The sequence below is a fragment of the Setaria viridis genome, chromosome 5 (assembly GCF_005286985.2).
Source record: "Setaria viridis chromosome 5, Setaria_viridis_v4.0, whole genome shotgun sequence".
NCBI classification, from domain to species: Eukaryota; Viridiplantae; Streptophyta; class Magnoliopsida; order Poales; family Poaceae; genus Setaria; species Setaria viridis.
In genome coordinates this window covers 38,218,227-38,243,368 of record NC_048267.2, presented here as the reverse complement: position 1 = coordinate 38,243,368, position 25,142 = coordinate 38,218,227, and the positions used below count along the sequence as shown (strand labels likewise).

Below are 25,142 nucleotides of genomic sequence, written 5' to 3'. Positions count from 1 at the left end.
AGTGGGTGTTTAAATACTAGGTGCTAAACTTTAGCAGCGTCACATCGGATGTTCGGATGCTAATTAGAAGGACTAAACATAAGTTAATTATAAAACTAATTGTAGAATCATGTGCTAATTCGCGAGATGAATCTATTAAACCTAATTAATCTATCATTAGCAAATGGTTATTGTAACACCACATTGTCAAATCATGGACTAATTAGGCTTAATAGATTCATCTCGCGAATTAGACTCCGTAGTTTTGTAACTAGCCTATAATTAATAGTTCTAATTAGCATCCAAACATTCGATTTGACAAGTGCTAAACTTTAGCAAGGTGTATCCAAACACCTCCTTAATGGTGTTATATGTGTTCGCAATTGCTGCAGATGTACAATTATAAATGCTACACATTATATCAACTCAAGTGTATAGCTCTCTCCCAACCCTTTTTTCCTCTCACCGCATATCTTTTTACCCCCACGTCAATTGCTAACGTGAAGGATGTGAAGGACTTGTTTGCTTCTTGATGTTTTAAGTGCTCGGAAAGTGGTTTTTGATTGAGATGCCGAAATACAGATCGAATGAATTTACAGAGAACATTTCTAAGGATTTGCAAAAAAAATTTAAGAGAATATAAAAACATATATATTGCAAGAAATACTATTAATGTCTTAAGAGAATATATCATACTACTAGTTTAGCCATAGTTTTTTTATATTGTATTAAAGCTCGAAGTGGAGAAAAGGTTCAAGTTTTGAAACACGTGCGTGCCGCACGTGCACTCTACTAGTAAACAAAAATATGGTTCAAATTGCAGGTCAACAGTGTTTGATGATATATCCACACGCCCACAACCCAATATACCACACAGCACAAATATGACTGGTTCTCTGCAGTCTGCACGCATCGGCAGAAACCAACATGACCAATTGACCATCGTCAGGGCCTCAGGGGTCAGGAATCCATGAATCAGAGTCCATTGATGTAGGCCACGCCGGTGCCGTTGAGCCAGCTGCCGCCCTGGATGAACTGCCCGACGGTGAACTGCACGGCGACGCTCCGGTCGGTGATGACGTGGTACCCGGGCCACCGGACGCGCGCCGCCGTGCCGGCCCCGGGCCCCTCGTTCTCGTACTCCCCGTAGAAGAGCGTCTTGAGCGCGAAGTCCTTGTCCCACTCCAGCCACCCCCTGGGGTCCACGTGCGCGCCCACGTAGGACCGCATGTACACCGTCCGCGAGTAGGCCTTCCACGGCCGGCCCAGGAACGTCTTGACCTCCGCCCCGGCCACGGCCGCCAGGTCCGGCGCCGGCACGACGCGGCACCGGTGCACGGACGTGCCCGTGTTCTGGTTGGGGTCCTCCCGGCCCTGCGCCGTGACGGCGTTCTGCTGGCCCCGCAGCGGCAGGCGCGCCGCCAGCGCGCAGCCCTTGAGCACGGCGGCCGCGTTGCCGAAGACGAAGTCGACCGTGCCGGAGACGGAGCACTCGCGGTAGAAGTGGCGGAGCGCGTGCGCGTACAGGGTGTCCTGGTGCCCGTCGACGCGGCAGCGGTGGGCGACGGCCTGGTCGGCGCTCACGCGAAGCGCCACCGCCTGGTGCTTCGCGGGGCCCGCCGTGTTCTCCACCCGCAGGTCCTGCAGGATGATTCCGTCGCCCGCCACCGCTGCGCGCAATCACAGTCGGGAAGTCACCGTCAGCGGCGAGAAAGGTGTAATTTTTTCACGTTTTCGTGCCGGTTGTTTTCCGCTCCGGATTTGGTCGATCTGGGTTTTATGTTTGTCAACATGGACAACAGCTGCGAGAGCACAGTGACGGTGACGGGGAATCTGGAGTGCACATTTACTCCGCTCAATCTCTAAGCCCATCTTTGCTACCAAACCTAACGACGAATAGGCTTAAGATGCAAGGACCTGTGTAGTGTAGCCACACGGAGGCATGAAAAGCCATTAGTTGGTGAACATTCTCCAGACGAGGCGTGTTCACCCAACAACTGGAATAGCGTTCTTCCTTTCTCTGTTTCGCTTAGCACAAATGGAAACCACATGGTGCCTTCATGATGGAAAGTAAAGAAAAATCTAATCAAAGACGAATGTGGGCGGCCTAAATAGCCGACTCATGCAATGTCCTAGACGTAGAGGGAAATGAGTGCGAATATGGAAAAGGTAAAGAGAGACGGGACGGTGCCGGGGTGCATCATCACCTAGGGTGGCCGAGTTGAAGGTCGTGGCGCCGTCGACCACGTTGCGGCTGCCGGTGATCACCGTCGCGTCCACGCCGTCGCCGACGATCATCAGCTTCTTCTTCTTCTTCTTCCCCACCTCCACGTTCTCCTTGTACACCCCTTTCTTCACGTAGATCACGTACCGGATCTTCCCGCCATCGGGCGCCGCGTCCACCGCCTCCTTCACCGTCCTGTACTTGCCGCTCCCGTCCTGGGCCACCACGACGTCCGCCTTGATGTCGACGCCGGCGCCCTGTTCCATGAGCGCCCGGTCCCGCGCCGTCATCCACGAGGGGAACGCGTCCACGACGTCCTCCGCGAGCACGTCGTCCCCGCGGGAACCCGAGCCGCCGCCGCCGACGGCGTTGAGCACGGCGAGCGACGCGCTCGCGAGGGACTTGAGCCGCTGCCGCGCCACCACGGCGTAGCGCAGCGAGCCCTCGCCGACGCCGTCCGCGCACGTCGCGTAGAATGTGAGCGCGGCGCTGATCCACGTGCGCGCGTCGTCGTCGTCCGCGGCCGAGGCGTCGGCGAGGCGGTCCCGCGCGAGGTCCATCAGCGAGCGCCGCGCGCTGCCTCGGGTCGCTATCGCTACTACTGGCGCGCCGGTGCATGCCGGCGACCGCCGCGGCGGCCGCGTCATGCTGAGCGAGGGACCTGGCGACGACCGCGCGGAGGATCTGCGCCGCCGGGCGGCGGCAAGAAAAATAACGGGCGCCGCGGGGAGACGACGCTAGCACGGCGTCCGCAACGATGGCGTTGCACGAGGCCGGATCCGGGGAGCCGGCGCAGAGGTCCGGAGTGGCGATGCCGAGGAGGAAGGCAACGGCGCAGAGCAGTGGCCGAGATGAGTGTGATCAGCAGCAAGAGCGGCTTGCCTAGAGCGGCGGAGGCGTTTCTTGGGGGAGGGAGAGGAGGGGAAAAAATTCTACGGTTCCTAGTCCCTCCCACCGTGGATTGTTGCCGCGTACGCATCCCAGCGATCCTATGGCAACTACTTTTAGATTGGCTCCACCATCAGTCCAACGCGGCGGCGGCTCGGCTCCCCAGCGTAATGTAGGCGGCTGCGGCTATGCTCATCTGGAGCATGCGCCTAGGCAATTCGACTCCTCAAGTTGTCTCCTACCCAAGCGTGCTGCCCGTTGCTAGATCTTGCAGCTGCTGTACCTTGGTCCACCGCACTGGTGGAGCCAAGGCCCGACCCAGAGCCACCCTGGCTGTTGCCCGGGCTCCCCGGCTACTTGCGCTTTAGGCCCAAAGGCTAAGTATAGAGCAAAAGGCCAAGTATACTTGCTGGAATTTATGATGAGGATTTCTCAAATCATGATGGTGGAGTCATAAGGGGACAATTGGAGACTTATATTCTTCATGTAAGGAGGCATGCTGCCTTAGCTAATTGCAAAGATAGTGCAATGCAAGTTTGTCCCAGAAAATAGTTGAAATTGAAAAACATTTGCTTTTTCCACTGGTTACAAGCTCATTGAATTGGCATTGTTGGTACCGGTGTCAACAACAACTGTTGAAAGGGCTTTCTCAGCTATGAAGACAAGTCTAAAGCCCGCAATAAGATTGCTGATGATTGGTTCAACAACTTGTTAGTGTGCTATATTGAGCGAGAACTATTCAATTCACTTGATGAAGCTACTATTCTTCGGCGGTTTCAAACTTGAAGAGTCGCAAGATGCAGCTGTCTCGTAACCCTGCTCGTGTGTAGCCGTAGTTACCAAATAGCATTTAGGTTTATCTTTTGTGCTTCATTATCTAAGCCTTGAAATTGTGTACTGAAAAATCATTTTAATATCTTAATTTAAATCTATCATGGTTTCCTAATATTATATGTATGTCATATAATATACTTATGTGCATTGCTTATCATTGTTAGCTCGGTGTATTGTCTCGTCCAGACTCTTTAAAATTCCTGGCTCCGCCACTAGTCCACCGTCGCGCTTCGGCGGGCTCCGTGATGGAATGGCACCAGTTCTAGAACGAGGCGAGCCCCATGAGTGTCAGGAATTCAAGGACGCTGTCAAGCACCGAAGCGCTCTCCCGCACGGTCTACTTCCTGCAGTTACAGTATTAGTTCGCATGTGCAGAATCGCCGAGCGCAGGAAGTTGTTAAAAGCACGGTGATCTCTTTTTTTTTATGGAACGGTGATCTCTAAATTGAAGAAAGATATCGCTACTATGAAGCAGATGGTAATGAACTGTTCTTCCAAGTGACCAAGTCATTGTTGATTGTTTGTGGTTAGACAAAGTGCTAACTTCTATTCCCTCCGTTTCGAATTGTAGGTTGTTTTGACTTTTCTATATGCATATTTTGTTATGCATTTAGATATAGTGTATGTCTAAATGCATAATAATTTTTATGAACATAAAAAATAAAAAATAACCTACAATTTAGAACGGAGGAAGTAATGTTCTTTCGGTTGGTTGTTGAATTACCGAGAGCTAAGAGGGCACCTTTTGCCATAGGTCTTATCTTCAATGATCTGCTACTGCTAGTGATGTCAAACAATGTTCTGTAGGATCTGCAGTTCTGCACTACTCAAATTGGAAGCCATCTACAAATTTTGCATTGGCATGATCAATTGTCCACGTATGATGTGTATCTGCACATGCATGTATGTAATGACAAAGTGTCCACGTGGAGAGATCAGTGCGCACTGTATTTTTTACAGATTTGGATTCTTTGAAATCTGCAATTTGATGGATATGTTAAAAGTTTCTTAGCAAATAAAATCTGCAAGTGGTATCTACATGTGTAAGAAAATGACAGGTTTATATCATTTGATGGACAAAAGTTAACAGGTTCACATGAAGAAGAGAAGTGGTTCAGTAAAATTGTTTTCAAATAAATACCTTCATATTCTAGATTAACTGACATAGTGCTACTAGTTCAAACTGGATTTAGCAGTAACATTTAGACGGATTCCAAAAGCATCTTCTAACTCCGAAATTCTTGATTTCATGGGCTTCATGTATCTACAATTCTGCATAACAATCATCATGCTCTCAACTCTGAATACAGATTTCTGAACATTCAAGTATGAACTCATTTCAAAAGTTGATGAATGTACGCAACGCTACTATATGCCAACAGCATAATAGTTCATTCGTTGATCACAAAATCAAAGGGCTCCAATCTTGTAGCATTTTGCAGAATTGCTAGCAGGAGCATCATGTATTCATGTGTACAGGCAGGCATTGTTGACATTACGATGACTTATGCATTGAACCTCTATTCTGAATAAAGCGTGTGGCAGCAACAGATGAGGGAGGCGGTGAAGGTGGCGGCGGCGACATGACCATCGAGGAGAGATCCGCGTCACCGTGCAGAGGCACAAATTCGATACAGCCTCATGGCCTCATCTGCACTGGGAGCCGAGCCACGGGGCACCATCACCTTCGCGTGGAGCCGAGTGAGCCGCGTCGATCCTCTGGTGGAGCCGCGTCCATTAAAGCGTCTGGAGCCGAGTCCGTCATGAGCGTCGGATTGTTGGGATGCGCGGCAACAATCCACGGTAGGTTCGCACAGGAGGGACTTTGGGTACCGTCCCATAGAATTTTTTTTCGAGAGGAGAGGAAAGGCTCGTTGCTCCCACGTAAAGATAGCCAAATGGGCTAGGCCCACTGGGCGGTCTGAGGCCTGGCACTCAAAAATCCAACACTAACACGGCCCGCACAAGACGAATAGTGCTCGGACCAGCCCGGCACTATGCATCAGGCCGTGCCTGGGCTGCCATCCCAGCACGTAGTGCCAGCTCAGGCACGGCACGATTTTTGGGCTAGCTCGATGCGGCCTGACCTACCTACTAGCAACCCTTGCATTTCTCCCCAACCCCCACCTACCACTCGCCCCTCCCACCTCTCTCCGCTGCTCACACATGCCGCCCCTCCCTCCCCTGCTGATCGCCGCCCCCACGGCCGGTCGCCGCCTCCCCTGCCGCGCGCCACACCGGTGGCCGATCGCTGCACCCGCTGCTGGGAGGCGCGCCGGCCGCAGCTGCCGTGGGGGCGCGGCCAGGAGCTGCCGTCGGGGCTGCCGCTATCGGCGCACCGCATCGGGGAACGCCACTGGGAGCTGCCGCCAGGGCCGCCGCTACGCCGTCGGGGCCACCGCTGCTCACCCTAGCACCGCAGCGTCGGGCCCCAGCCACCCCACACTCCTCCCCAGGCGCCGCCCCTTCTTGATCCCCTCCTCCCCCGCGCTGGCAAGGAAGCACGCGACCGCCGTTGTCGGGGGGCCACGGCCGCCGCTGCTATTGCCTGGCCCGACACTAGCACAGTAGTGATAGCCATGCTAGCAGGCCGGCCCGGCACGATAAAAAGGCCTCATGTCGGGCCTGGCTAGCAGTTCGGCACGCAGTGCTAGCCCGGCCCGGCACGAAAAAGCCATCGGGCCTAATAATGCCGGACCTAGTCGGGCTAGTGCCGAGCGGTTTATCTGACCATCTATACTTCCATGTGACTGCTGCGAGCACGAGATGAGCAGTCACTTGATCTGTGAAGTAGCGAACCTCTGAGATTGTTTCCTCATGAGTTTACTTCTATATGTAGAGGCTGAGAAGGAGATTTACATGGCAGAACCAGTGTTTGAATCCTTTAATTCCAAATAATACCAAGAAAAGTAGCGTTCAAAGGGGATCATGGTCACGGGGTCACGGCTAGCTGGATAGAAGCGACACGTTGTTTTCAAATGGTACACGCTCATTGAAATTTTGAACTGATGGAAATAAAGGCAGGTCGCTTCCAGTCCAGCTATATAAAACGAGGAAATGTGGCTCACACAACATGCAACGATGCAAGTTGATTGTTCAATAGCCTTGTGTCTTAGTTGACCTCGAATACGTTATCCCGTCCACGGATTTCGATCTCTGACACGTTCCCTCTGAACAGTGTTAAGAGAAACAGCCGATGAATGCCGCTAATTGGTTCTTAACGAAAATATCTAAAACGATTTTTAAAATCTTTCATCCACACCTGTTCCATTTGATGGACCAGTTCTCTCTATCACGACCCATTCCACTAGCTACTATCTCAGTCAACATTGGTTTGGGGTTATGATTAGGGTTGTGGGGTTAAGATGGGCCAACTGCCCAACTGTAAGAACACTTTGTCACAAAACAAAATAAGCCAGCAGAGGGCATGCCCGAAATGGCATCTCTTTTCACTGCCAGTGATGATAACATGGTGAGCTTTAACGCGACAATTCGCTCGGAACACGATCTTTTGGTAGCGACTGATCGAATTTGACAGCGCATACATGCATCATGCATGACGAGACTTTATTTAGGACGCTACATTTTGTGAAAGCAAACGTTTGGGGGTGCTACATCCTAAACGAACATCTGGGAAGACTGAAAGCGAAAGAGGGAAAAAGAAAACAAAGGATCGCGCGCCCGGCGTGTCCATGCGGCACCAAAGCACCCGACGAGCATCCACTTCCTTTCGGCAACCGCACGCTACCGCGCCTCACCCGTAGTTGAGCCGGAATATGTCGTTCTGCACGAAGAAGCTTCCCTGCTCGTTGGGCACCAGCTGAAACATCTGCAAATCCAAGATCCAACAGTTGACACAAAAACTCCAACTCAAAAAACAGTTCGAGAGGAAAGGCTACTGCCGAGATCGTTGTTGCGCACGAACCTGGCTGAACCTGAGCTGGTGCTCCTCGCCGGCGAGCTGGAGGTTGCCGCTGACGAAGACGAGTATGCTCCCGGGGAACGACGGCGAGGGCTGGCAGTCGACGGTGCAGATGGAGTGCCGGCATTGGTCGAACGGCAGCTGCGCCAGCTTCCGGCCAATCGCCTCGGCGCCCGCCACGGCGTGGCCCTCGAAGGAGAGCATCGAGGTGTGGCCGTAGAGCGCGGCGAGCGCGCCGCGGCTGGCGTCGAACGTGTTGTAGTAGTACTCCACGAACGCCCTCGCCACCGCGTCGCTCCCCCCCGCTCCTCCACCGTTGCCCGGCTGCCCGTCCATTGCACAAGTACGGCGGCGTCGATCCGCGACGCGGCGCTGGTGCCTGGCGGTGGTGGTGCGCTCGTGCTCCGGATGCTCACGGGCTCGCGGCAACTGCGGAAGGAGTAGGAGAACCTCGCGCCGGTATTTGTAGGCGCGCGGCCGCGGCGGTGCGCGTTGCTCTGTTAGCTTGCTGCAGTATGGTATGGGGTAATCCGTTTGTATAGTCGAATGGAGGTGGAGCTCGCTAGCTTTTGCTCTTTTCCATATTGGCGTAGGTCGCACGCCCAGCTCGCGTGCGTGGAGCCACATGACATGAACACGGGGGAGGTGGAAAAGCAGAGCGGCTTCCTCATCAGGTCTTTCAAATGGAAGGAAAAGGCAAGGAACAAAGAGAAAAGCGGCGGGAACAATATTCCTTGCCCAAAAAGATTGATTCGTGCATTTTTCTGCTTCTCTTCTTCTGATATGAACTGGTCCATCCCCATATGAATAGTCTGTCTGTTTCCTCAATCATTCGTATAGGATGCCCGGTATATAGCTGAACCTCGTAGGATCATTTTCAACGTTCGTTATATCATTATATGGATGGGTACGTGCATGATGCATCTATGTGTTCTGCATGTTGGTTGCTCAAGGAAGGTACAGATCCCTAGTAACCGCCTTCGGAAGATGCACGCAAGGAATCCACGCGGGTGACGGCCCAAGTAGCGTGAAACAGGAACTGCATGGGCACACCAGGTGGTAGTGGTACATTACCAGGCCACCTTCCACGAAGACGAGGGAAGGAGAGGCTCGTTCGACGAGCTGGGAAATAGAACATGTCGGGCACATGGGCATGGCAGAGCATGAGCTGAAGTTTTGCCCACGGCCACCGCACGACGCAAAACCGAAAGATGGAGGCCGCTTTCGGCGACGACGGCAAGGCGATCCGACGTCGTCCTCTCGTGACCGGCACGGCAGGATCCGTCGCCGCTTTCGCCGACCGAGACAAATGGGCTGCACCAGTAGTCGTTTAGGCTCGTTTGGCAGGGCTGCGGCAGTGGTTAAAACGACTATGGCTATGACTTCTTCGATGCAACAGCTTTTTTTGACTTCACCTAGTTTGGATGGAAAAATGTTTGGCAAAATAGCTTCTCCTAGATAAGTAACATGGATAAAAATATGAAATGTCCATAATACCCTTCCTTATTTTTTCTTTCCTTTTTCTTTTTTCTCCCTTCTTTTTTTTTCTCTTTCCTTTAATTCTTATCCGCCTCCGCCAGGCTTATCCGCTCGCAACGCCTCCGCCTGCCTTATCCGCTCGCAACGCCTGCCGCGCTCCACCGCCGCCCGCCCCAGCGCCTCCGCTCCACCGCCGGCCGCCCCAGCGCCTGCGCTTCGCCGCCTGCCCCTAGCGCCACCGTCTCTGCCCTCCACCGCGCCACGCCTCCGTCCCCACGCTGCTCCGCCTCCAGTGCCATGCCGTGCCGCCAGGCCACCTCCACCACGCCGTTCCGCCTCCACCTCGCTGCTCCGACTCCACCGTGCCGCCAGACCGCCTCCACCGCACCCTTCACCTCCACCTGCGGGCTCCCCGAGGGCAAGGGTGAGAACGACGGGAAGAAGCTGCGGGGAGCCGGTTTTTTGGGCTTCTTCTCCGTCAAATGGCTTAAGAGAGCGGGTTCGGAGGGGCTTCTTCCCCGAAGCTGTTTTGGTGAAGATCATTTGGTAGGACTTCAGATTCTACCGGTGGAGAAGCCGCAGCCGAAGCCCTACCAAAGGAGACCTTAGTCTTGCCGCCGCCCGATGCCCTCTCTATCTCTCTTCTAGGCAGCCTATCTTCTTACACGGGCTGCGCGCTTGGAGGAAGAACGAAGGCCCCGAAGTGCAAAACACAAAAAAAAACTTGGCAGGGTGTTATGGACTTGGTTTTCGTGATCCTCCATGGCCCACGCACGCTAGGCCTCCTAAGCCGACGAGGGCCCGAGTCGGTGTATCTTGTACAGGTAAATAAAGGCAAACGACATTATTGTACATCTTGCTGCTCTAGAAATTAACCTCTGTGATCTAATCCGGAATAAGACAAAAGAATCCCGAGAAAAAGACTGAACGTCGAGGCCCTGTTTAAATAGGTGACTAAAAGTTACTAAACTTTCCTAAAATTTAGCCCTTTAATCCCCAAAAGATTGCTTATGGGGAGACTAAAAGGTACCATGGACACCCTGTACCCCTCATTAATATCCGTATGTGACCAGCTCTCCCCCCCCCCCCCCCCGCACCCCACCCGTCCCGCCGCCAGCCCCCAGCCACCCGCCCGCCGCGGCAACCACGTCGTCGCCCCCCGGCCACCTGCCCCGCCGCTGGTTCTAGCCCACCAGCCGCTCCCGCCCTCCCAGCACCCGCCCTGCCGCCGGCCCCCGCCGCCCCCAGCCCGCCGGGCTACCACCTGCCACTACGCCGCCTCCGTACCCCCACGCCGTTGCTTGCGCGTGTGTTGTGCGTGCCTGTGTGGGGAGGCAAAAAAGGAAAAAGGCAGGGGCAGTAATGATTAGGGGCAAGTTAGTCATTGTTCAACTCATTTAATGTCCTTTATTTAGTCACTGAAACCACCAAACAGGGGGAGACTAAACTTTAGTCCTGACTAAAGGGGAGTTTAATCAAGATAAGTAAGGGCAAACCAAGCCTAAAACTAAGTCCAATTCGCGGGTGGCGCCGGCCTCGGCCGTGTAGTCGTTGTTCTTGGGGTCGGTCTTGAAGGTGATCCCGGCGCGGCATCAGGCGCACTTGAAGTAGAAGCGGAAGATCTTGACGGCGCCGATGTACCTCTGGCCATCGGTGAGGTCGTCCTTGAAGGAGAACAGCATGGTGCGCCTTGTCGAGATGCACGCCGCAGGCGTCGCAGCGGAGGAGCATCGGTAGCCTCAGGCGCGCTATGCGCACGCACCTGTCCCCAATCAACACCATGTCGCCTGGGGATTGGATGTCGTGGGTGGCCGAAGGCGTGAGGGAGCGGGCGACAGCATGCGAGATGGATGAGCGAGATCGTGAGGGGACGGCGGCGGCGCTCGATATCAGTTCTTCTCGGTTCGGGGACCCTGCATTTTTATTGTTCAGCCTGTTCGCTTCAGCTTATCAGCCACCGAACAATATTTTTCTTTTACAACAAATCAGCCGTTTCAGCTTTTCAGCCGGCTTATAAGTCCAGCCGAAGAGGCTCGCTGATTTTCTGTGCCAGTTGTGGTGGTGCAAGGATGCACGGCCCACTGGCCCAGAGCCTCGAACGGCCCGTCGGCCAATTTGCTTCGTACTCGCAGACCAACTCGGTAGAGTGTTGTGGGCCCACGCTACTCGGCCACCAGGGCTCCACGCTACAGACAGGTTGAGCACCGGCCGTCCAGCACCGAGAAACCCGAAGCAACTTGGCTTCCGGTGTTTAAAATTTGTGCGGGAGCAAAGGCGGCTAATCTTACCCCTAATACCTTTTTTAGGAAAAAAGAGAGAAAAAATGAACTCTAACAATCCACCTAAACCTTCCCTAATTTTTTAGCGACGCTAAAAAACAGCGTGCCACCGTGTATATTTTAGCGTTGGCGTTCCTCCCCCAATCCTGATTCCCGTACGCCCGCGCGTCCCTTCCAATGGGCCCAATACGATGACGTGACCTGTGTTTGAAATATTGGGGGCTATTTATTAGCGATCTACTTTGGACTGATATGTTTTTGGGGGAAATTTATTTTGGGAAAACCCCTAATACATAGTTTTAGGGAAGAATTTTTTTAGGATACTCTTGGAGTTGCCGAGGACCACACGATCTCCTTCATCTCCACCGCACCGCCGCCAACATCCGTCTGCGTCGCCGCTCGCGCGACCGCCGGTGAGAGCTGGGGAGGTGGGGGAGCGGTCGGCGAAGAGGTTGCTGCTACCTCCACCACCCCGACCGGTGGCGGGGTTAGGGTTAGGATTCGAGATTGCTGGGTGGAAGCTTCAATGGCCGACGGCCATAGAAGAGGAGGGTGTCGAGTGCGGCGCGGATGCCCGGCGATTGTGGTGTGTTGGCAGGCGGCGGAGGCAAGCCGGCTCATGAGTGCCGTCGGCTGGAGTAGGGCTGGACGGCCGATGGGCCAGTGATCGGCTGCGGGGTAAAAAGAAGGTTGGGCCAGTTTACTTTCAATCGCATCTCACTCAGAAAGCAGCCTTCGCCACAGTTCCCGCGGCCTTGGACACATGTGCGTTGTGTGCAGTAGCGAGTAGGTGCACGGTCCAGGCCGTGCGCTCGAGCCTTTGAGAGGCTTAAATTTTACACGCGCGGCCAGCCATGCACCACAGCCTCGGGATCAATCGCTGTGTGCAAGTCGTGATCAAGCAAGCAGCTGGGCGCTCTGCGACGATGCCCGATCTGGACAGGGGCAGCGCACAGGCCGACGCTTGACAGCGCAACAACGACAAACCTTTTGAGTCGTCGTCGTCGCGGATTCAGAACAAGAGGCCCAGAGCATCAGCCATCATGCAATCATGAACAGTACAGTCAACAACAGCGTGGAAAGCTTTTTAAAAAAAAAGAAAGGAAGAAAATGAAGTGGATGCAATCATGCAAACAGAACATCAAACATACATGCAGACGGCAGAGCATCAGCCATCGAGAAGTGCAGGAGAATTTATTTTGCCACTAGAAATACCATTTCACCGGTGGAGTCAGAGCTGAAGCCATTTTAGCATAACCCGAAGCTCTGCCAGGTAGGCGCGCGCTATAGCATCAAGTGTACTTCTCAACGATGTCAGTGAGGCACCGCACCAGCTCGTCGGGCCTGGAGAGCATCACCATGTGGTCGGCGGCGATCTCCTTCACCTCGTCAACCGGGTCGTTCTCCACCATCAGGCGCTGGAACCCCTCCGCGATGGCGTGGTCCTCCGTGCACACCACGTACACCCTGCGCACCGAGCCGTACCCGCCCTTGGTGAACGGCTGCTGGACGGCCAGGTCCTCCACGAACATCGAGCTCACCCTCATCAGAGACGAAACGAGGGTGACGTCCTGCGGATCAGATGACACACGCACGTCAGCATGCTAGTGCTTGGCACTGATCTAATACTACACAGCACTGATAATTCGTGCAAAGGTTCGCGTGGGCAGAAATGGCTCTTGGGTTCTCCAACTTTTTACGCTTTTATGTTACTGTCAAGTATCGAGGCACAAGGTTGTATCATGAGTGGGACACCCGGACAGGATCTTGAAAGTATGAATTATGTATAAAGCCATCCAAACAAAACAAATGATTTCAGCTTTTTTTAAATAAGAGAACAATTGATTTTGAAGATATATAATTCTGTTACCGAAAACGTCTCTCTTCCATATATGCCCGGCGTGGGCACATGCTGTTCATCAAAATTGGAAGCCCGTACATTATTCGTTGTGTTTGGCTCTTTGCAAATAAGAGTAGCCGTCCTTTTCAGCCGAGGACGCTGATCGAGCCGCTGACGTGAGACGTGACTGGGTGTCCAATGGACATCGTTCTTTCTCTGATGAACTAGCTAGGCGAAAGCCCACAAACACAGGTAGAAAACTCACGTTTATGGGGGAGTCTTTTGTCCCGGGTCACTCAACCGGGACTAAAGACCCCGAGGTATCCACGAGTCACAAGTCACGTGATTTTTTCACGCAAAATATGTGCGTGCGTGGTGCATGGGATTTGAACCCACGACCTCCAACCTCGCACGTAGCTTCCTTGCCATTCCACATACACAGCACATTTTGACTATATAGGGGATGCAATCCTTTTGTATTAACTCGTGGGGCCCTTTTATCTCGGTTGGAAACACCAACTGGGATAAAAGACGGTTGATATTACAAATCGGGATAAGAGGGTTCGAGGGATTTACTCCTCTTTCAGTCCCCCCTTTTATTCGGGTTGGTATTACAAATCGGGATAAAAGACCCTCGACCCTTTTATCCTGGTTGGTGTGGGGTAGAAGGAGGGATCTTTTTATCCCAGTTACTGTTTCAAATCGAGATAAAAGACCTCTCAGGGTCATTTTTTTTCACTAGCCTTTGCAACTGGGATAAAAAGTCCCGGTTGGTGAGCCCCTGCCAGTGATCGAGCTTTAGTCCCAGTTGGTTAACCTTTTGTCCGAGCCAACTTTAAATCGGGGCAAAGGAGACGCATGGAAGGTGTGAAACAGGTCAGATCCGTGCACAGGATCGGAGAGCGTGCGTGCGTACCTCGGGCGAGCAGAGCTGGACGAACTTCTCGCGCAGGATCCCGGGACCGAACATCATGGAGGTGGGGAGCTTGCCCTCGGCATCCTGCGGCTTCATCTCTGTGTCCATCCAGTCCAGCCACTTCCCCTCCACGAACTTCATTTTGTTTCAGCAATACACAAAAGGTGAAACACGATGGTTAGTCCAATCCAGTGAACCATTCGAGGAAAAGTTCCATGCTAAAGATGTGCAATTCAGTTAGGACAAGGAGAGGGCAAGTGGTCATCAAGGCCTACAATTTTTACTTTCTACCAACCAACAGTACCGAGAATGACATCGTTTTCGAGGAAAATAACATGACAAGGACACGCACGATAGGAGGATCGGATCGGAGAATCCGAGCGCTAGCGTTATTTGGCAGGCTGTGCGTTGGGTCGCCTCACCTTCTCGAGCACGTGCGACGGCCGCGCGGCGAAGTCGGGCATGAAGGCGCAGAGGAAGACGGCGGCGGCGACCTTTTCCGGGAACAGCTCGGCGGCGAGGGCGACGTTGACGCCGCCGAGGCTGTGGCCAACGAGCACCACGCGGTCCCCGGCCGGGAGCGCCGCGAGGAGGTCCAGCAGCGGCGCCGTGTAGTCCCGGAACGTGGGCGCCGCCTCCCGCAGCAGCCGCGGGTCCACGCCCGAGGCCGCCAGGTCCGGTGTGTCCACGCGGTACCCGGCCGCGCGGAGCGCGGTGGCCACCTTGAACCAGGACCAGCCGCCTAGGCACGCGCCGTGGACGAGCACGATGTGCTTGATGCACCCCATGGAGAGAAGGTGCGTGCGGGCTCGAGTTACTGCTCGTGCTCGATCACCTCTTGTGCGGCTGCAGCCACGTCTCGGCGCAGAGAAAAGCCTTGGAAACGATGACCTTATATAGCCGTGCCCCGTCCGTGCACGTGGGAAAAAAAATTCTTTGCAGCGGTGCCGCACCGCACCCTGCGTCACCGTGCAGGATATCGACGCGTGTCCTGTTAGTCCTATCGAGAGTAGCCCATCCGCTCGAACCGCCCCAGACTCTGCGCGAGGAGAGTCGAGCCCTGGGCAAAATCAAGCCGACGCTTCTTCCACCGTTCTGCAGATTGAAGGCAACTCCATCAAAATATGATCTAGCCCCTCCTCGTTGTCTTGTGGAGAATTTTGTCGTCGGTCAATTGGATGTATCCTCATTTTCCATTGTGCCCACAGCTTTAATCCATGTAGGATTCTCCTGCTGATTCAAATTGACATTTGACACCATGCCTCCCCTGCATAATTGACTCGGCTATGGGCAATGACGACAGAAGGGTATGAATCGTGTTCCCAGCAGAACCTACGTACGATGGCCTGGTGGTAGTATGTCGCTGTAGACACAATGGAAAGCTAGGGCATCGATGTGGAATTGAATGGCTCGGTCCGTTTTTGACGGAGTGCTATTCAATCTGCGCAATGCGTCCGGCTTGTTCGCTAATCTCTCAGGCCTACCTCGGCTTTGCGCAACAGCGGAAGGAGCAGGTAGCTCAGGCTTCGATCGATGAATCGGCTTGGTGGAGGAACGACGCCTTAGCTCGAGAGGATGGGCCTGCTCCTAATGGAGCCAGCAGGACACGCGTCAACATCTTGGGCGGCACCGCGCCAGGCGCGGTGCGACACCGTCGCAGAGAACTTTTTTCCGTGCGCGTGCTAGCTAGTGCAACTCAACATGCCACGCCCGCTCTGAACTGGCACCTAGCGATGCCGAGTTCAAGTCGCAAACGAACTGAGCTAATCACATCAAAGATGCTTAGAAATCTTGTTAATTAGGGCGAACGACGCTCAGTTGATAAGAATTTCTTTTTATAACCTGTTACCCTTATGTATGGCCTGCCGGTATTTTTCTAAATTTATTTTAAGATTTAATCGGCGTTATCTTTTAAGTGATAGGTGACGTGTGACCGCGGATGTGTGTATTCAAAGGGATGTGTGCGTGCGTGCGTGCATGCATGTGAGCACTGTGTTTGTATTTCAAAAGAAAAAACCTTGTTAATTAGTGTCGGTGTTTTGTACCGCCGACTAGTGATTGTACGTTGCGCTCTTCTCACTTTCGATGGCTAGCACACAAGGGATAAGGGATTATACTGGTTCGGGAAGATCCCTACGTCCAGTTTCGCAGAAGTCGTGTTCCTTAGATCAAGTGTATTGGACTTACAACGGGGTACTTGCAAGCAAGCGTTCGTGCGATACGAAGGTGTGTGCGAGTGTGAATGAATGATAGAGAGAGTGAAAGGAGACCCGGTTCCCTTTATATAGGCTAGGGATTGGATGACAATGTCTAGAAATGGAGAGGGTCCTCGACCTCAGAGGTTGGAGGTTGTGGCGTGGTTGGGTCTTTCTTGTGTCAAGGTGCTTCCTTATCCTGTCCTCTTGGTCGGTCATGGGCTTTGCACGCCCTGTACGGTGGCTCCTGTGTGGCGTGGGCCGCTTACGCACGGCCTAGCTTGTTCCATGGCGCACTCCCATCCTGTTCGCCAACCCCGTGGCAGTGAACGGGACGGGAGCCGTTGCTGACGTCCGTACGGTTGATGAGTGGGCAGTTCTTGGTTAGTGGCCTGGACGGGACATGTCGCTCACCCTGGCTTTCCCCGACCTCTTTTATGTGCTCACGACCGCTTCTCGCCGTAACGTCTGTCGCTGGGTCCCGCCTTGCCTGCAGGACCGTACCGGGCCTGGTGCGGTGGCATGGCCTTGACCTTGATGGGTCACCCTGGCGGCGAAGGCGATGATGACGTCGGGGCACATACGACCGTGTGTGGCCTCGTCTTACAGGCCGTCCTGGGCGGTCTGAAGGGTGTAGCCTCACCCTCGGACCTCCTGATTAAAGGTCGGCTCCCTCCACCAGGTCACACCCCTAGCGCGGGGCGGTCAGGGAGGCCACGCCCAGCATTTAATGCCACCGATACGGTACTAAGGTAGGGCACTGTGGGCCCTTGCGAGCCCTACCCCCGATCTAGCCGGATCGAGAGGTTATGGCCCTCGGTTCCCCGATCAAGGGGAGGTCGGGAGGTGGACCGCGGCATCATCTGGACCGCCTCCAGTATGCTTCTTGCGGTTGGGCTTTGACTTTTTACGTCTGGTTGCTTTGGATCTCTTACCGGGTATCCTTGATATAGAGCATAAACTTACTATTATCTATATTTTTTAAAAAAAGAGAGAGGATAAGTTTGTGTAAAGCAAATCCATCGAGTCAACTTTGGAGGCATGAGAAGAGACGACAAAAGAAAACTGTAAATGTGATCGCGTTACTCTTTAAAAAGGTCGTTAGAGAAGATCTGCAGAACTGGCATGCTAAATCGGGTTGATGCCGACTGAGATCGCGTGCTGGGCGTGGTACACTATTGAAATACGCGAGTACGGGTTACGATGTTGCTATCAACATAATTCATTTGTTGAAAGCGTTTCTAACCTAGTGCTTAGAACACTTGAGTAGCACTTAGCAAATTCGGGTTTGACTTCACGTGGAAACGAATTAAAAACAGGTTTGGAAAAAAATTATAAAAAATTAGGTAGGAGCTTCACCTATAACTTGGGTAAAAAAACATAATTCATTTTTTTTCTTTTTGATGGTTTATTTCCTTCCAGCGAAAATGCTGATCGAGCGGCGTACAGTGCGTGCGATGTGAACCTGACAAAACCAATATCCAGACGTCGTTGTTGTTTCGCTGCAGAAATGGCGACGCGGAAAACGATGACAATTACGCTCGCCTGCATCCAAACGGAGATGAGAACACGACGGGCGGACCAACCGGGGGTTTGGCTCCTAGTCGCCGGTGTGATCGCGACGGGCTCTTGCAGTCTCGCACGCAGCACCGCTGGTACCAACCGGATTTCTCAGGGGCTGAGGCCAGTAGGCCACATCGTCAGCTTCCGGTGGTGATCTGATGATGGTCACACGCCTGACAGATGATTTAGAAACAGGAAATTAAATTAGGGTGTCAACGGATGGTGTACTGCACTCTGTTCCGTAGGGTTGGCATGCATGATGTCGCCCATAAAAATAGGACGCGTTGAGCGCGCGTCGCATAAACAACTCGGTCCTCCACCCTCCAGCCAGGCACTGAAACTGAACTGCAACCGGTAAGGTTCAGAGCTCGTACATGTTCCCCACTACAGTACAGAGGATTAGGTTAAAGATCAAATGTTACATCAGAAATATTCTTGACACAAAAGGTTTCTGCGAGATCAAATGATCTTGCCCAGGAAAGGCCCTTGTCAGTTGCCACCTCGCCTTGGAAATTTTCTGCCACCTGACGTGCCATGCATCCGGATTCCAGACGCTTCTAGAAAAAAAATACCCACGAGGTACATGCACTGATGCACCTACACAAATTGCCTAGTTCTAGTTTGAATATGACAGATGGAAATGCTACGGGTGCGGCTACTAGCATCTTCGAAGATCAAACAGCGCACTTCATCTTTTGTTGCCACAGGTCCAAAGCTAGTCCAGAGAGCCAAATTGCTGGTTCCATGTGTACCGCGCAGAAAACTAATTGACACAGATGCCCTCAAAAGAAAAGGGAAAAAGAAAACTCATTGGCCATGTTTATGCATAATGCAGCTTGCTTTCATAAAAAAACAATCACCCCTGCCGCACTTCAATACTGTATACCGAGAACAAACAGGCATTGATTCAGGCATTCAGCTGGGCATCTCAAAACGACATATTTAGGGGGTGTTTGGATCCTGGAGCTAAAATTTAGTCCGTGTCACATCGGATATTCGGATACTAATTAGGAGAACTAAACATGAGCTAATTACAAAACTAATTGCGGAACCCCTAGGCTAAATCGCGAGACGAATCTATTAAGCCTAATTAATCCATCATTAGCGAATGTTTACTGTAGCACCATATTGTCAAATCATAGACTAATTAGGCTTAATGGATTCGTCTCGCGATTTAGCGTAGGGGTTGTGAAATTGGTTTTGTAATTAGTCTATGTTTAATACTCCTAATTAGTGTTCAAACAGGGGCTAAAATTTAGCCTGGGGATCCAAACATTCAAGGAAGAGCTGTTCAACGCTCAAAGAAAAAAAAGGCTCTTCCCTTAAAAACATTATCTGTAAAACCTTTCCTGTCCCTATGTACAAACGTCTCAAATCATGCTGGTATCCACACTGATGTATGGCTTTCTACATTAGCATCCACCCATTTCTCAATTTCTTCTGTACAAACATTAGTAATGCGATGGCAAGCAAGGCAAAAGCAATGGTATCAGTTTATCGCTGCCTCACTGGTCGTCAGCTTGACCTCCTGTCATCTTCCCCATGGAGAGCGTAAAGTAGAGCAGTATCAACGTGCCCACGCTGGACCTGTAAATGAAAAGTACATGCCACTAAAAGTAAATATGGCAACGCAGGAAACAGTTTGGTACCTCTGTAAACTAGGCACTATCAACAATAAGTCAAGGTTTCACATATCTCTACGGCGTAACTAATATGCCCAAACGAGTAAATGGTACAGTATGCTCCATAGAGTAGTCACAAACAGCAACTGCGTGGAGATAACTCAATAAGCTCATAAAAATAAACAATACCTATAGATATGGTTGTACAACTCTTGATTATCTTCAAATATTTGGTTGTTAGCATCATTTGAGTTTTCTTTATTACACCCTGATTAATCATTGTTCCAGACTTTCAGAAATCCTTTAGTTGCAGTCAATTTATGGCACTGTGTACTGAATGTTCGCCCTGCAACTCTCCATCAATGAGAATGCCAAGTTGGCGACCACAACAAAGAGTTATGGCTGCACAACTCTGCAAGCCTAAAAAAAAAGAAGAAAAGGACAGATTCAGAGTTTCAGACCCACCGTTCTTCGGGGGTGTTTGGATCCCCGAGCTAAACTTTAGTCCCTGTCACATCGAATGTTTAGATACTAATTATGAGTATTAAGGGGGTGTTTGGATAGCAGGTGCTAAATTTTAGCACCTGTCACATCGGATGTTTGGACACTAATTAGGAGTATTAAACATAGTCTAATTACAAAACTAATTGCACAACCCCTAGGCTAAATCGCGAGACGAATCTATTAAGCCTAATTAATCCATCATTAGCGAATGGTTACTGTAGCACCACATTATCAAATCATGGACTAATTAGGCTTAATAGATTCGTCTCGCGATTTAGCCTAGGGGTTGTGCAATTAGTTTTGTAATTAGGCTATGTTTAATACTCCTAATTAGTGTCTAAACATCCGATGTGACATGTGCTAAAATTTAGCACATGCCTCCCAAACACCCCCTAAACATAGACTATTTACAAAATCCATTGCACAGATGGAGACTAAACGGTGAGACGAATCTATTAAACCTAATTAGTCTATGATTTGACAATGTGCTGATACAGTAACCATTTGCTAATGATGGATTAATTAGACTTAATAGATTCATCTCACCGTTTAGCCTCCATCTGTGTAATTAGTTTTATAATTAACTCATATTTAGTCCTTCAAATTAGCCTCCGAATATTCGATGTGACATGGACTAAATTTTAGCTCGGGGATCCAAACACCTTCATCTAACCAGAATAAGGCCTGATGGGCCTACTGTAGCAAAGCATTTCTGGTTTCATTCAATGACTTTTGAGGCTGGACAATTGCAACTAGAATTCACTTGACAAAGTCGCGGTACATTAACCTGAAACTTAACAGAAACTGGACATACAGCATTCATAAAACAACAGGCAATGCAATGGTACAGTTGGGGACTAATTCTTACATTAGCGTTTTTGCAAAAAGGAAAAAACGGTTCGTTGTACTGAATTTATGTGAATTATGTTGTACTTACTAGCAGACAGCTCCTATATAATTGTGTCCAGATCAGAGTTGCATCTAGAATTTTCGGTTGCGACCAGCCGTCCAGTACAAATTGAAAACTGACAAATCTAAGGAATGAAAGTTGGACAAAATTCCTTAAATGTGTACAGTTTACACCGACAAAATCCATCCTGCACATATAGCCAGATGGAACAACCATATTCTAATTGATGGGGCTATATTAAACAGCAATCTATTGAGAGCTTTTCATCAAAGGAAAAGAAGACAGCAACAAGGTTCCTAACTGCTGGTCGTGACACACACAAGGCAACAGAATGCAATGCACCTAATTGACACTGAAAGGGACCCTTTTGGTACCTTAATCATGTTGCTTGCAGATGACTGGAAGAATTAAGCCTGGCGATGAAAGAAAACGTATGGCATGTATGGAACCGGACCACAGAGACAGAGGAATGGAGGAGGGGTTGCTGGTTACTTACAATGCTGCGAAGGCGAAGAGGATTTTCCTGGGATCACGCCATCCAGGAACACGCCGGCTCGCACGGCGGCGCTTTGGTGTTGAGGGGAGGTACTGGTCCCTCGGGCTGCCATCTACGTGCACCGGCACCGCCTGCTTCTCATGCACACCCGCCACACCTGTGCATAGAAAAAGCTTTGATGAACTTAGTGCGCCCTCCCTTCCTGTTGTACGGCTTGATTTCCCATGCACACTAGCTATTACCATTTTTGCAACAAATATAAAACAAAATAATGAGAAAGAATTTCTTTTTATTTTATAATTATTTATTCACACTTCTGTACATCAAGTCCAAGCATTCTTCCAAATATCAGAGATCAAAGTTTTCAAAGACCAGCCACACTTAATTCACTATCTACACCTACCTGGAAACACGTTATGTCTTGTCTCCAAAACTCACACGGAACTTTATTTGGGGGGAAACAACTCATAAGAGGCGCAATCTTGAGCAATGGATCTTGAGGCACAACTCATAATAGTGGTAAGGGCCTCTCCAATGTGTGGTTGTTAGCTGGTCCTATGTTTTTCTCTCTCTTATGGAACTAGGTCCTATACACTGTGAAGCTGATTCTATATGGAACCAGGTTCCATACATAGAACCAGGTCCCATGCAATATAATATAGGGAAAATAGGAGAGAGAAGAGAGAGATGGAGGGCTGCGGGTCCCATATTCATAGATTCAACCTGGTTCTATACATTGGAGCTAATACAACATGTGACATCAAATCATTGCTGGGTCCCACCTTAGAACCAGGGGTGCACCGTGCTAGTGTCCTAATAGATTTCCGTGCAGACTGTAGCAAAAGGATATGACCGATTGGACGGAGCATGGCCCGTCGGGTCTGCCACGTTTCATGATCCATTGAGGGTGGATCAGCTAAAGTTCAGTCCTTATCGCATCGAATGTTCGGATGCTAATTAAAAAGATTAAATATGAGTTAATTATAAAATTAATTGCAAAAGCCCTAGGCTAATTCGCGAGACGAATCAATTAAGCGTATTTAATCCATCGTTAGCAAATGGTTACTGTATGGACTAATTAGGTTTAATACATTCGTCTCGCAAATTAGCCTCCATCTGTGCAATTAGTTTTGTAATTAGCTTATATTTAATGATCTTAAGTAGTATCAAACATCCGATGTGACAGGGGCTAAAGTTTAACCGCTAGTATTCAAACAGGGTAGGCGGCGGGTAACACTAACGTCCATTTCCAAAGAGCAAGGATTGATGAGAATGCAGCTATCCCACGCAAGGCATCTGACATGACACACTAATTAGGGCCGGGCGGCCGGCATTTGATGAGAAGTCCTGGTCCTGCCAAACCCGTGCGTGGACTCCTCATCTACAATCTACATCGCGTGATGCAATCCGCGAATTTAGATACCCAAACAGTATTATTGATGCATAAAGTATCTAATACTACCAAACTTAACCGGGCAAACAACTTGCGGAATTTCCTTTTTAAAGAGCTCGAGATTAGAAGTGGTCACAGGATTCAGAGCAGATGGCAGAGCAAGCAGGGAGGATGAACGCGCTGACCGGTGGAAGAAGAATTGGCGTCTCCGCTCCGCTCCCGCTCGAACCCCTTAGCGGCGAATGAGGGCTCCATCATCTTCCCCAAAACCAGAATCATCCGCAACAGCGAAATCAGAAACGGCGACAACACGAACCGATTGTAATAAGCGAAGTAAATTCTATCCAAACGAGGCGTACCAGGTCCGGCTCCGACCCCGGCGACTCCGCCTCGCCGCGGATGTCGAGCGCCACGAACTCCGGAGCGGCGCCCCGGTCGGCCTCCCGTCGGGCGAGGTCCATGGATGGCTAGTTCCCCCTCTGCTCGGCGAGTCTCAGTAGCAACCAGATAACGCGGCGAGGAACATCACCGGTGGCGGACGCCGGAAGGCAGCAGGCACCGCGTGGAGGAGTCGAGTCCGAGTCGCCGCCTTGACTTGAACCGGTCGCGGCTCTTGACCCGTGCTGCTTGGTCTTCCGCGAGCACGGAGGGCAGGGGCGAGAACGGGACACTGTAACCGCCGCACGCCGGGGACGAGATAGATGGCTGCGGCGGAGCCTCGCTGACGCGGGAGAGAAGGGGGGAGGAGCCGCAGGCCGCAGCCGAGGGATGAAGGCTCCGTGGCTTTTGGCAGCGTACGAGTTAATGGCGACCGAACAACCGCGCAGGGGGGGGTGGAGGCTGGACTACTGGAGGGAGGGAAAGCGGAGGGCGGCCGCTCACCGGAAAGGGGCGCGGCGCGGGAGACACGTCGTGGCGGGCGGGCGGGCGGGCGGGCGGGGAAGGAAAAATCAGGTCTCTGTTGCAGAAATTAAAAAAGACGCCGAAAAATACAACTCACGTCTGGGAAAAGGGATAAACATGTGAGCTGTCGCTTTTGGTTTAAGCAAAGGCGCCGGTCAGGAAAGGGTTCGTGCACTCTTTATCCATCCATCAATCAAAATTGCCAGCTCTAAAATCTTTGAACAGAATTGTTGTGATTATAAACGGTATTTTTCTGGCGGGTAGTGTTGATATCTGGAGTGTTCTCCGCAAAATTGGGCTTTTTCTGGCAGTTATAGACTGCTGGTTCGGATTTTTTTTAATTGAGCAATAATTTCCCTACGTATTTTTTTTATTCAGTAATCTCTCTACTACGTCTACATCGCATTTTTTTTCTTTGCTAGTAGCAAAATAAAAGAGGACGAAAGGCAGATGGAATTCTGAAACCTCTCGAACCTATAAAAGAAGTCCGGCCTCTGTCGTCGATCCAACTTCGCGCAAAGAAAGTCTTGTGCCTCTACTTCGAAGCCCAATGGTTGAGATAACCAAACGGGCTGGGTGACGGCCTAGTAGGCCCATCATGTGCGGAACCGATTTCGAGGGTCTAGTGGATGATGGCTCCAGTTTTGAAGGGAGGGGCCCGTAAATCAGTCGAGAGTAACATTTATCGGCCCGTAAATAAACGGAAGGACATCCAGATCCAAATATTTGAGACCAAAAGTGATGCGATATCTGTATTTATGCAACTATTTCCATCCCTTGAAAGAAATTAATAAGATATCAAATCATGCAACTATTATATTAGAGTTGGATAATAATAGAAAAATGGCATGGTAGGTAACGGAGAAATAAATATATTTATATACTTGGTTAATTTTTCGTGGCTAATTTATTGATGTGTACAGGGCCATTTTGCCTTTTTACTTTTCTCTAACCAACGTGATAGTTTATATGTTTGGAGAGTTATAGTGAGGTTAGTTTTGTTGGCCAATTAGCAACTACTAAGATAATGACAAATAGTCAACTGGACTAAAATCGTGTGCAGAAGTGATAAACTTGGGTGAACAATGAAGATGCATCCTTACTCCGTTTCTACTTTGTACTGAGGCGGTGCAGCTCATCTGGCGGCCTATTCGCTTCAGCTTATAAGCCAGCTGAAAAAGTTAAAACGGCTCAT

At 50.9% G+C, this 25,142-nt stretch overlaps 4 protein-coding genes across 6 annotated transcripts; all 4 read right to left on the bottom strand.

The window, feature by feature from the left end:
* Positions 1 to 242: 242 nt before the first annotated feature.
* On the bottom strand, positions 243 to 3,295 carry LOC117856513 (pectinesterase). Its single transcript, XM_072293753.1, has 2 exons — positions 2,187 to 3,295; positions 243 to 1,649 (listed from the first exon to the last, which is right to left on the bottom strand). Exons 1-2 carry the CDS (start codon positions 2,848 to 2,850, stop codon positions 955 to 957), a joined length of 1,359 nt encoding a protein of 452 aa, XP_072149854.1. The 5' UTR covers positions 2,851 to 3,295; the 3' UTR covers positions 243 to 954.
* Positions 3,296 to 7,416: 4,121 nt separating this feature from the next.
* On the bottom strand, positions 7,417 to 8,485 carry LOC117855669 (nuclear transport factor 2B). Its single transcript, XM_034738049.2, has 2 exons — positions 7,851 to 8,485; positions 7,417 to 7,754 (listed from the first exon to the last, which is right to left on the bottom strand). Exons 1-2 carry the CDS (start codon positions 8,472 to 8,474, stop codon positions 7,680 to 7,682), a joined length of 699 nt encoding a protein of 232 aa, XP_034593940.1. The 5' UTR covers positions 8,475 to 8,485; the 3' UTR covers positions 7,417 to 7,679.
* A 4,149-nt stretch (positions 8,486 to 12,634) lies between these two features.
* LOC117855292 (salicylic acid-binding protein 2) lies at positions 12,635 to 15,235 on the bottom strand. Its single transcript, XM_034737602.2, has 3 exons — positions 14,784 to 15,235; positions 14,362 to 14,496; positions 12,635 to 13,176 (listed from the first exon to the last, which is right to left on the bottom strand). The coding sequence occupies exons 1-3, from the start codon at positions 15,147 to 15,149 to the stop codon at positions 12,898 to 12,900; spliced, it is 780 nt and encodes a 259-aa protein (XP_034593493.1). The 5' UTR covers positions 15,150 to 15,235; the 3' UTR covers positions 12,635 to 12,897.
* Positions 15,236 to 19,394: 4,159 nt separating this feature from the next.
* LOC117859275 (uncharacterized) lies at positions 19,395 to 23,968 on the bottom strand. Of its 3 annotated transcripts, XR_004641139.2 has the most exons (5): positions 23,404 to 23,968; positions 23,230 to 23,302; positions 21,652 to 21,808; positions 19,931 to 20,161; positions 19,395 to 19,706 (listed from the first exon to the last, which is right to left on the bottom strand). XR_004641139.2 is itself a non-coding variant. In XM_034742485.2 (4 exons), the coding sequence occupies exons 1-4, from the start codon at positions 23,503 to 23,505 to the stop codon at positions 19,625 to 19,627; spliced, it is 414 nt and encodes a 137-aa protein (XP_034598376.1). In that variant the 5' UTR covers positions 23,506 to 23,968; the 3' UTR covers positions 19,395 to 19,624. The 3 variants fall into 3 exon arrangements, 2 of the variants coding, with proteins under 2 accessions (XP_034598376.1, XP_034598377.1); XM_034742485.2 differs by lacking the exon at positions 19,931 to 20,161; XM_034742486.2 differs by lacking the exon at positions 19,395 to 19,706 and having other exon boundaries at positions 19,818 to 20,161.
* Positions 23,969 to 25,142: the final 1,174 nt, after the last annotated feature.

Bases quoted from the DNA above. Each gene is read 5' to 3' on its own strand.
- LOC117859275 (XM_034742485.2), bottom strand. From the start codon at position 23,505: ATGGACCTCGCCCGACGGGAGGCCGACCGGGGCGCCGCTCCGGAGTTC. The intron at 23,303-23,403 runs GTACGCCTCGTT...GTTTTGGGGAAG, and splicing joins CGGGGTCGGAGCCGGACCTG to ATGATGGAGCCCTCATTCGC. The intron at 19,707-21,651 runs GTAAGTAACCAG...TTTCATTTACAG, and splicing joins CTCTTCGCCTTCGCAGCATT to GTCCAGCGTGGGCACGTTGA.
- LOC117855669 (XM_034738049.2), bottom strand. From the start codon at position 8,474: ATGTGGCTCCACGCACGCGAGCTGGGCGTGCGACCTACGCCAATATGG. The intron at 7,755-7,850 runs GTTCGTGCGCAA...TTGGATTTGCAG, and splicing joins ACCAGCTCAGGTTCAGCCAG to ATGTTTCAGCTGGTGCCCAA.
- LOC117855292 (XM_034737602.2), bottom strand. From the start codon at position 15,149: ATGGGGTGCATCAAGCACATCGTGCTCGTCCACGGCGCGTGCCTAGGC. The intron at 14,497-14,783 runs GTGAGGCGACCC...AACAAAATGAAG, and splicing joins CGTCGCACGTGCTCGAGAAG to TTCGTGGAGGGGAAGTGGCT. The intron at 13,177-14,361 runs GTACGCACGCAC...TCTGATCCGCAG, and splicing joins TCCAGCTCTGCTCGCCCGAG to GACGTCACCCTCGTTTCGTC.
- LOC117856513 (XM_072293753.1), bottom strand. From the start codon at position 2,850: ATGACGCGGCCGCCGCGGCGGTCGCCGGCATGCACCGGCGCGCCAGTA. The intron at 1,650-2,186 runs GTGATGATGCAC...GATTGCGCGCAG, and splicing joins CTTCAACTCGGCCACCCTAG to CGGTGGCGGGCGACGGAATC.